Consider the following 10,269-nt stretch of genomic DNA (forward strand, 5'->3'; position numbering starts at 1 on the left):
TATTTCTATTTAACACTATTATTCTTTGACTTAATCAGTAATTTCGACAGCTCACACCACTCTTCTTTGCATATTTCTTCGTAACTGCTCAGTTTTCTGCGTCTCTTTGGCTAGAAGAACATCTATGACGGTAGTCTGCGTCTCCATGAAGGACTGGTGCGTGACCTCGTCGAGGTATGTTCGCGTATCCGCCAGCATATCCTTCGGGTACGTTATGTCTCGGAGGCATTCGCGGAAAATCCGCCGGGACCCTTTTTACCGTTCCCCCTCTGACTCTTGCTCACAAGTAATAGACGGGGATGAACGCTACAATATTGTCCGCAATCATGGTCTTTGCCGGCACTGTCTGGACAATTGTCTAATGGAGAGATGCAAGTTTAAACCAAAGAAGTGCTGGTATTGTGAACGTATCAAGAACGACTGCAGAAGATCTGATTCCAGAGGACAGAGGTCACCACCGCGCTTTATGCAACGTTCCAGAAGCAAAAACAATTCTACACGACAGGATCAATGCAATCAGAAGGCAGGTCGGAGGATAACCAATAAACGCTGGGCGGAGAGTGTCGACAAGTCAAATCGACGAAGAAACATATTGTATATTCTGTAAAATGTTAGAATAAGAATAGCAGTTGTTGTTCATTTCTTGATGTAATGTTTGTATTCGCACGTCATCGGTATATAGATCTTGGATTGTTAGTTGTATATAAGCAGTCGATTTCCTCGTTGGAGGCCTTTGGTTGCAATAAGGGCGAAGTAGTACAAAATACAAGTGTTCTAGTCTGTACTCCTTCACAAGTTGATTTACTAGTATTGAGTCCATATTTTGAAGCATGCATTCAATGAACTTTTACACAGCCGTTTCACGGAATGTTTTATTCAAAATGCGAACGAAACGAGCTGTGAAAATTAAATTTGCTTTCCACATTTTATATTTCATCTGTTTCCTTCCGCACAACCATGTAAACTCCTCAACACCCCAATTTTCGCCTTTTGGTCTTTAACAAACGGAGAATAGCGTTTATTTTGGCTTTCGTTGACCTGAGTCAGAGCGTCATTTTTGATCTTTTGCATCCGAGTCGTAGAACTCATAGTGGCAGCACTTTCACTGTGGTTCTTCCTCCTCGTTTTTGATAGCTTTTCGTCTTTTTTCGTATAATAGTGCATGAATAGGACTACATACATGCAGTTAGTGTCTCTTAAAGGCATCACCCCACGAATATGAGGTGGTGCAGATTTCAGGTGGAGTATTCGTATACGGGATGGGAGACTACGGAGAGGGAGGTGATTCCGTCCATTTCTTGCTAATTGCCGTAAAAAACGGCCCGGAAGATGCTGCGCCGCACAAGACTGGCGCGCTCCAATAGAACCTCTTGTACAAAATGGTGCGCCAAAACGAATGAAGCCGTATCTTTCGGGCCGTTTTTTTCGGCAATTAGGAAGAAATGGACGGAATCACTCCCCTCTCCGTAGTCTTCCATCCTGTATACGAATACTCCACCTGAAATCTGCACCACCTCAGATTCGTGGTGTGATGTCTTTAAACCTAAATGCATACTACCTATCCATTGGTCGTATTGTCGTCTGTGTGTGAACATTTATACTTCCCTATTAACAAATAAAGTCTTCAACTCTTGTTTGATAGAGCTGCACGGATCAGTACGGCTTCTCAAGAACGAGATCTACCAGATGACGAACTCGTAGGTGTCCATGCCGTTCTATTAGGGTGTTCGGAAAGTATCTGATGAAATACTGCAAAATTTCAAAACAACACAACTTTTAATTTTCACAATTTCACAACAACAACGAAATAATCTCCATCAACATCGGCAACCTTCTGCCAACGTCTCATAAGATCACGGATTCCTTTGGCGTAGAATTCCGTAGACATGGAGGTGAAGAAAGCCCGAAGGTCATTTTCGAGGTGGTCACGATCATCGTAGCGCTTCTCTTTAGGTGATGCTGAAGCGATCAGAAGAGGAGGTGGTCGCTCGAAGCCAGGACCGGGCTGTACGGTGGATGCGGTAGAACTTCCCGTCCGAGCTCCAGAATTTTCTGGGAAGTCTTCTTCACGATATGAGGGGTTGTCGAGCTTCGGGTGCTCTTTGCGAATCGCGAATCTTGTTGGCCAGTCTTTGCACTTGAGCGTAGTAGACCTCGGAAGTAACTGTTGTCCGGCAGCAGTTCGAAACGGCAGATTCCATGAACTCCCCACCAGACGCTCAGCATGACCTTCTTCTCATGGATTTCACATTTCACAAAAGGATCCGGCATTCCATCGCCGGCGCATCACGCACGTTTGTGGGTGTGGTTGACGTAGAGGACCCATTTTTCATTTCCAGTGAAAATGATGTCCTGCCAATCGAATCTGCGACTTCTGGAGATCAGCTGAGTGCAGATGTCCAGGCATCTTTGGCTGCTGCCGTCGCTCAATGCATGTTGGAGCCACTGACCGAGCTTTTCACTAACCCCAGAGATCGCAGTCCATTGCTCACGGTGGACAGCGAATAGCCAAGACTGGCAGCAAAATACCGCACACCTTCATATGGATGCTGCTCCGCAAGATTCTTCAGTTCGTCGAACGATATCGGTCGACCAGAGCGAGGCTCATCTTCAAGTTTCTTGTACGTGTCGATTATGGGTGGAATATTCGGCCGTTATAAGATAAAATAGGCAAGGAAGAGGAAGCCAGATATGTTATGTGTACACAAGCGGCAGTGTCCTTATGTAATATATTTAAAATGGGAACTTCCAGAACATCTCAAAAAATCTGCGCTACTGCGAAATTTTCGGCAGATAATTTCCGAACACCCTAATAGTTCGCAGTGAAAGCGAAACGCAAAAGCCAGAACTCGGCTAGGAATAGAAAAAAAACAAGACTCATAGATATTATTCACAGCAATTGTTTTGCGTAAAGAAGGACAACACACTTGTTGTTTATCAATTTTTGCTTCAAACATTTGACGTTTTTAACACGAACACGAATAGACGTCCAAGCTAATAGTTCATCTGACGCGATTCTATCAACAAAATCGTGTGCGAACTAAATTAACTCCGCCTGGTAAATATCAGAATTCATTCAGATACAAAGTCTGTCTCAGCAAAACTGATACAGGAAGTAATCTTCTATTAGTAATGAGTTCAAATACACTTAATATTCTTTAAAGAGGGATCTTTAATCAACACTTTTCCAAGAGCTGTTTGTGCTGCTCGTAGCAGCAATAGGAGTCTTAACTTGAGAGGATTCGCGAGCAGCACTCGTTTTTTATTCATTTAAAGTGGAAGGGTTGTTGTCAAAAGAAAATGTGATATCAGCTAAGCATCCACCATACAATGAGAACTTGTTCTAGTTCCCTGGGTTCGTAAAGCTCGATATGCTAGGACACCGTTTTGGGCCAATTCGAGAGATCAAAAGCATCACCCCACGAATCTGAGGAGGTACGGATTTCAGGTGGAGTATTCGTATGCGGGGTCGTAGATTAAGGAGAGGGGCTGATTCCGTCCATTTCTTCCTAATTGCCGTAAAACACGGCCCGGAAGATACGACTTCGAGCGTTCTGGCGCGCTATTTTCTACAACGAGTTTGATTGGAGCACGCCAAGCCGTGTTTACACGCCGCATCTTCCGGGCCTTTTTTTACGCCAATTAGCAAGAAATGGACGGAATCACCCACCTCACCATAATCCACGATCCCGTATACGAATGCTCCACCTGAAATCTGCACCACCTCAGATTCGTGGTGTGATGTCTTTAAAACTGTTGGCATTTCATCACCCATCACCGGTGTGGTGTAGCGGTTAGAGGTTCCGCTTCCTGCACGATCGATCGGAGGTTCGAATCCGCCCTAGTGCTCACCTAGCCTTTCATCCCTCCGGGGTCGATAAATTGGTACCAGACTTGTCTGGAAGGATAAAAGCACTGAATTGACACATCGGCTAACCACCGCAAGTCATTGTATAGGCCAGATACACGTTCATAAACCTCAAACGATTCTGAATTGAAGTGAACGTGGGGGCGCATCCCAAGCGGGTTGATTAACGCCTGAAACTTTATCCTTTTATCATTTATGCGCAGTTATTCTTCTTCTTTACGACTGTTGGGTATACCTGGGCTTATCCATACAATGAAGTCGTGATGGGTTCTTTTTTTGGGAGAACTTTGTTATCGATGTGGCCAGTTCTGTACTTTGGATACTGTCCTCACAATACATACTTAGTCGCTGGTGGTTTTATGGTTTCTTGTTTTATATCCAGTGTACCGCACTCAACCGGTTTTCAACAATTATGTGTTTTTTCTCTTAGGCTGCATGCAGTGTTTGGCTGCGCAAGTAGTGCTTTCTCGCATCTGTAAAAGTTGGCGAGTATTGTCCCTTTTTTTGGTGGTGGCATTCGCTGTCGTTTTCCAGCTTTTTTCTGAAGGCAACAAAAACCCGTCACCCGCCAAAAACTGATGACAATCTTACGTAACATTGTTGAACTACAAACAGCCGCATAAATAAAAATTCAGTCGTGCAGTTTATTTTGGAACTAAGCAACTATTTCTAGCTTGAAGCTAACACGACAGGTATTGGAAAATATGTTTGTCCCCATGTCAACGTAAAAAAAAAGTTCTAATTGTTCTTGGTGATAATATGAACGTGCTTTTGAAGCCACTGCATGAGAGACACACATAACACAAACGTTTTTTGTTGGGAAAGTGCTGCTTTTTCTACCTTTTTCAGCAATGTGACTACATGACAATTGAAGATTAAAAAGTTGTATTTGTAAATTGAATTCAAAATCAGCTCAAGGAGTGTGTTCCAATGTAGGACCGCTTCTTAACTGTCAACCAGAGAAGCAGTCTAAATTAATTTGATAGAAATTTATGGACTTTCTCAAAAGGACATTTTCGTCCTTCATCGGTTGCGAAACAGCCACTGACGAGGAAAAGGCGAACAACACAGAAACGTGCATTGAATTTGTTAATGACGAGAGCTTGCAGTAGGTCATTCTTCCACAAATCAGTTGTGATGAAACAGTTTAGTATTCTTCTTCTCAAAAATTTGTCCTGTATCTGAAGATCGAAATAGTGGACATCTTCAATTTGTTCGTGTAGTTCGAGTATCTGTCATCAATAGAATGTTTCCTTTTCTCTTTTTGACGTTTTTTCAGCCATGTCACGGTATTGATTAAGACTGCCGGTGGATTCTTTGGATGTTCGAGTGTATTTGAAAAAAAAATTATTTAAATTTTATATCACATTCTAAAAAAATAGTGGACGACTTTCTACGATTTGATCATATTCTTCGTCTGTGTTGTCAATAGCTGTATTTTCCCTAAAAGTTAAAGATCGAACAAATTAGCAATTGATGGTGGTTTGGGGAATCGCTTTGCGATTTTCGCGGCTTTCTTTCCATTTCACGAGAAAAAAATATTAAAAATTTATTTCAAAATGTATGGTTTCGGGTGCATGCTAAAAGTACGGCGAGACCGAGCGTATTGTTTTTTTTCTTTGCCAATTTCTAAAAAATAAATGAGTGGTTTGGGGATCAACAAGACAAAGAAAGCAAACAGTATGTTAGTAACTTATAACAGCAGATTATCAAATTAACCTAATTTAAGACATCTGTTTAACAAAGTAACCCACCAACCATTTAACACTCAGAAAAGAACAGATTCAGATCAAATAAATTTCCTCAATTCCCTTCTCTTGCAACATCACTTATCTTTTCTGAAATAGCTAGCTCACTCCGGTGATGATCGGACATTCTCTAATGTTTAGTTTCTGCGTCTAAAGATTTCTGTAAATACGTCTACTTCTCCGTTCAACAGTGGTATTTGACCGGATACTCTGTTTCTGGATTTTTATCTTGTTTCTTTTTCGGAAGGGAACTGTCCTATTGGCAAAAAAGCAATTCTTTGCCATTACGAGTTTTCCAAATCCAAAATAAAGAGACAAGAAGTGATAAATGCCATTGCGTATCCAATAGCTACTAAAAAAATTCTTGAGATACTTGAAATTGCGCCAAAATCTGGTCTGAATGGGTCTTTTTGAAAGCGGTGCCTGGCAAAAGAGTTTCACATCTTCTTTGTTAATACGCAATGAGACCAAAAAGAACTTTATTTACAGTTCAAGAAAACTAGATAGGCCAGCACTACACCCAGTTTTCAATTTACTAGCTATGCATGCTCAAAAAGAAGTAGAAGAAAACGTATGTAGTTCCCAACTTGTGAGTGGATGCAAGATGTAGAACAGGATGAAACCTGGAAACATATTAAAAAGCTGAACCCTCAGTGATGCTGTCGTGTGAGACTCTCTGTTCAGACTGCTATCTGCATGCGTCATTTGCTGCATTGCACAAAATACCTCTCAGATGACGTCTCCTCAACAGCATCGAAAATTGCACCATATCCTGCAGTGATGCTGATGAAAAGAAGGTAGGAGACTGCGCCGTAGCTGTGAGAAGCAACAATAAAATATCTGAATCTCATTAGCGCTTCCATATTTAAAAGGAATCATCGACGCCATCAGCTTACGTGACAGGGTCAACCATTTTAAGCCCTGAAGAGCCGCCCCAGCTGCAGATGACAACTCTCTAATTTCGGATCGACTGCATTTTGACAAGAGAAATCCCATTGTCGGATATCTGAAAAAATAGAGTTCTGTTAGACATAGCTTTTGATTCCAACCGCCGCCCAGTTCCTATCAGTTTGAAGATGCGGTTCCACAAAAGAAGTCGTGGAGATCAACCTCAATCGACGTTCGGCTTGGCAGACCTCAAAGAATAGAAGAAAGAAATTCCGCCAACGGGTGCCTATGAATATTGGGGAACGTCTCAGGAAGAAGCTTTCTGTCATCGATTATTTCACCAATTGCATTCAGGATACTGATTCAATGAAAACGCTCCCAGTTTTGATGCCGAGAAAGATGTTTACTATTGCAGCTGCGGAGACAAAATCTACGTACAATTCTATATGAAACTTAATCGCGGTAACGAGTAGACATCAAAAGCGAATGAGTTTGAAAGGGAGTGAGAGGACAGGGGCCAGAAAAAAAGCTTATGCTTGAATGAGATAGTACAACAGCGAAATGAAATAGTGTGCAACTGTTCTCAACAGTTCCCGTGAAGTCGCTGTTGGCGATTATCGCAAGTGCTGGAGTCTCTTCCTCCTTCTGGATTTGTGAGAAGACGAAGATCATCCGTTCTATAAGAATTGATGAAAGAATACCCGTCTTGTTGAGACACCCCACCCCTGAATTCTCCTTACTAAGTAGTTATTTGTTACGGAAGCTATGAACTATCAAGGATCATTACTGCCGTAATGTACAAGGTGTGGGGCAGATCATCTTGGATCAGCTTGTCAAAATTTGCGAGGAAACCATCCATGAGGAGCAAGCTGGCTTTCATCTCTTTTGTCAGGACAGTGACTGAAATGTGTCAGCTGAAGTGAAAACCTATACAGTTAGCCTTCCTGGACTTTGAAGCTGCTTTCAGCTATACTCATCGAAGCGTCATAAACGTCGTGGCGGTACTACTTCATCGAAATTCGTTCGCCTAAGTGAGGACATAAATCGAAAAGCAACTACTGCTGTTCGACCCCAGACGGATTAACTTCACTGTCCGAGGTGGGAACTGAATTAAGACAATGGGCTGTCGCGAAACCGTTACTGTTCAACTGTGGCGTTAATGATATCATTCAAAGCAGCAAAGTCACTAAGCAAGTAGGAATCCATACCTGTTGTAGCTGCCCCTAACAATCTTAAGAGAGGCTCATACGCAATAGACTATATGATCGTATTTTTACTGTACCGGAGTGTAAAAGAGATCCGGATAACAAGGAAGGTGATAACATGAGTTCATGTGTTATTTATCTGATTTCCTGTATGGAGTGCGATGACGAATACATAGAAAAAACAGCTGGACCACGAGGTCCTGAGCTTTTTTCTACATCACTTTTACTACGACTACACGGCTACAAAATCAACGGAGCAATGTGTCATTATCTATTACAGTAACAACAGCTGTGCTTCTGCAATCTGTTCGCACTCTGTTTATAGCGGCTTCTAGTGAAAATGCTGGGGGGACCCTAACAGACAAGTGGTTGATGGCTAGGTTCCTTTGAAGTCACTTTGAAACTTTTTTTTGACATCGTGCCTTTTGTTGCTTTGTTGCGGCTTTCATGTGTGAGTAGATTAGTCAGTTTGCTACGAATGATGCACAACTGCGATACCGCTTTTTTGCCCTTTACTGCACCAACTGAAGGGGAGGTGCTGCAAACCATACTATATCGTCGAAGTCGAAGTTTGGAGCACAAGAGAGCGTGTACTGCGACTATAGAGGAGAGCAACTTGTTTTCGTCGTAGATGTATCTCAGGGTATCCCTGAAATTAAGAACGATTTGTAGAAAAAGCTGAACAAAAAGTTTTACCACCCTCTTCAACTCGTTAGCTCTTCCAACGCTTTGTTAGACAGGAATGACATGGTTTTTAAACGTGATGAGACATCACGGCCAGGTCTAAAAGTTTATTTGCTACCCACAAAACACTTGAGTTATGTTTTTTTGAGGAGTGTCGACAGCACCAAAGAACGTTAAGGTGGATTCTAAGAGATACTGAATGACCTCGACGGAAACCGTCAACCAGATGGACTGATGTGCTTGGGTTTACATTCAGCACGTCATTTGTTGCGAAGTTTTTGTGCTGTCGTGATTCTGACGATTGCTGGAAACAGGCAACATACATGATGTAACGAAAAGTGTATCAACAGGAGAACCGAACCTCCACCAACTGTGGCGGAGACTGCTATCCATTACGTGACTACGCCATTAAGTTTCGTCCTCATCTCACACCCCATTTGATTGCGCTAGTCACCTCACCACGGAAATTTATCAGCGGCAGGAAAGTCCTCTGATCCTAAGGAGCGATCCACGACCAAAGGACGTCCAAATAGTGCAAGAACACATCAATGGAACATTGCTTAACTGCACACGAGGTCGTTATAATCCTTCTTTCATGGCTCCTTTTTTTCATGGCTTTCATGGCTTTCGGCGAGATTGTTTTCTTCAGAGGCTGAAAGGGTGAAATCAAACGTCATTTACCCGATCAAACGCCCTATCCGCCCCACAAAGAAAATCCTAAATTCAATTTCGGATCTCACAGCTACAAGTGAAAGCGTGGATCGTATCTGGACTCTTCTGCCGCTGATAAATACCCGTGGTGAGGTGACTAGCGCAATCAAACAACAGCCTTGAATATAGGGCGAGTTCCCGCGTAATACAAAGGCATTCCTTTGGGTATTTATCAGCGGCAGAAGAGTCCACAGAAGAGTTCACTGATCCTATTCTCTCATCTTTGGGCTCTTGCAGTGGATCTAAAACAGGGCCTTGCGCAACACTAGGTTGCTGATATCGCCTTCAATATCTTCTCCGCCATGGCGTTGCGCGCTATGCTCACCAAATGCCGTGGGGTCACGTGAGTTGTGTCAGCCAGCCAGGTGTTATTTCACTTGAACCTAGTGGTCTAGCTGTTTTTTTCTATGTATTCGTCAGCGCACTCCATACAGGAAATCACATGAATAACACATGCAATCTCCTTCCTTGTTATCCGGATCTCCTTTTTACTCCGGTACAGTAAAAATACGATCATATAGCCTATTGCGTGTGATCTTTTTCTTAAGATTGTTAGGAGCGGCTACAACAGGTACAGATTCCTACTTGCTTAGTGACTTTGCTGCTTCGCATGATAACATCAACGGCAAGGTTAAACAGTAAAGGTTTTGCCACAGCCGAGAGCTATCCATTACGTAATCACTCCATTAACTTTCGTTCTCATCTCGCACTCCACGACCTCGACTGTAACAAAGAGTCATTCCTTGGTTCTGTTTTTCCCACCTAAACCAAAACTTGGAAATATTCATATCTAGAGATAATGTTGGACACATTGCGTTCAGCACTCATCCTAGATGTGAATATTGGCGCGATCCAGGGATAATCAAACACTACTTGTTCCAACCTGAATTATCTCTTTGGAGTCGGGCAAACGCACATATTCCACAAATTTGTATGCACACGATGTACTACTCTGTTATTTCTTATCTATAATTCCCTTCCTAATAGGTTCCCAAAGTATGTTTTTTTTATAACTGGGTGCACCTATTAATCACCGTTGCGTGCATTACTCACAGATCACACAAGATAGTTTTGCAAGTTCTAAGAGCAACCACTTCTAGCCTCCATTCATTGCTTTGGGGTAGATTGAACCCAACATATCGAATCATTGTGTGTAACTTTTTGC

The 10,269-nt window shown here is 42.4% G+C and overlaps 2 protein-coding genes across 2 annotated transcripts; both read right to left on the reverse strand.

Annotated features, from left to right (window-relative positions):
• Positions 1–1,783: 1,783 nt before the first annotated feature.
• On the reverse strand, positions 1,784–2,271 carry RB195_024747 (uncharacterized protein; the record flags this gene model as incomplete). The annotated part of the gene is made up of 2 exons (XM_064212629.1): positions 1,784–2,153; positions 2,213–2,271. 2 exons carry the CDS (start codon positions 2,269–2,271, stop codon positions 1,784–1,786), a joined length of 429 nt encoding a protein of 142 aa, XP_064068511.1.
• RB195_024748 (uncharacterized protein) lies at positions 1,784–6,612 on the reverse strand (the record flags this gene model as incomplete). The annotated part of the gene is made up of 5 exons (XM_064212630.1): positions 1,784–2,232; positions 2,295–2,374; positions 2,467–2,608; positions 6,343–6,456; positions 6,513–6,612. The coding sequence occupies 5 exons, from the start codon at positions 6,610–6,612 to the stop codon at positions 1,784–1,786; spliced, it is 885 nt and encodes a 294-aa protein (XP_064068510.1).
• Between the last annotated feature and the right edge of the window lie 3,657 nt (positions 6,613–10,269).

Source organism: Necator americanus, chromosome X (genome assembly GCF_031761385.1).
Source record: "Necator americanus strain Aroian chromosome X, whole genome shotgun sequence".
Lineage (NCBI taxonomy): Eukaryota > Metazoa > Nematoda > Chromadorea > Rhabditida > Ancylostomatidae > Necator > Necator americanus.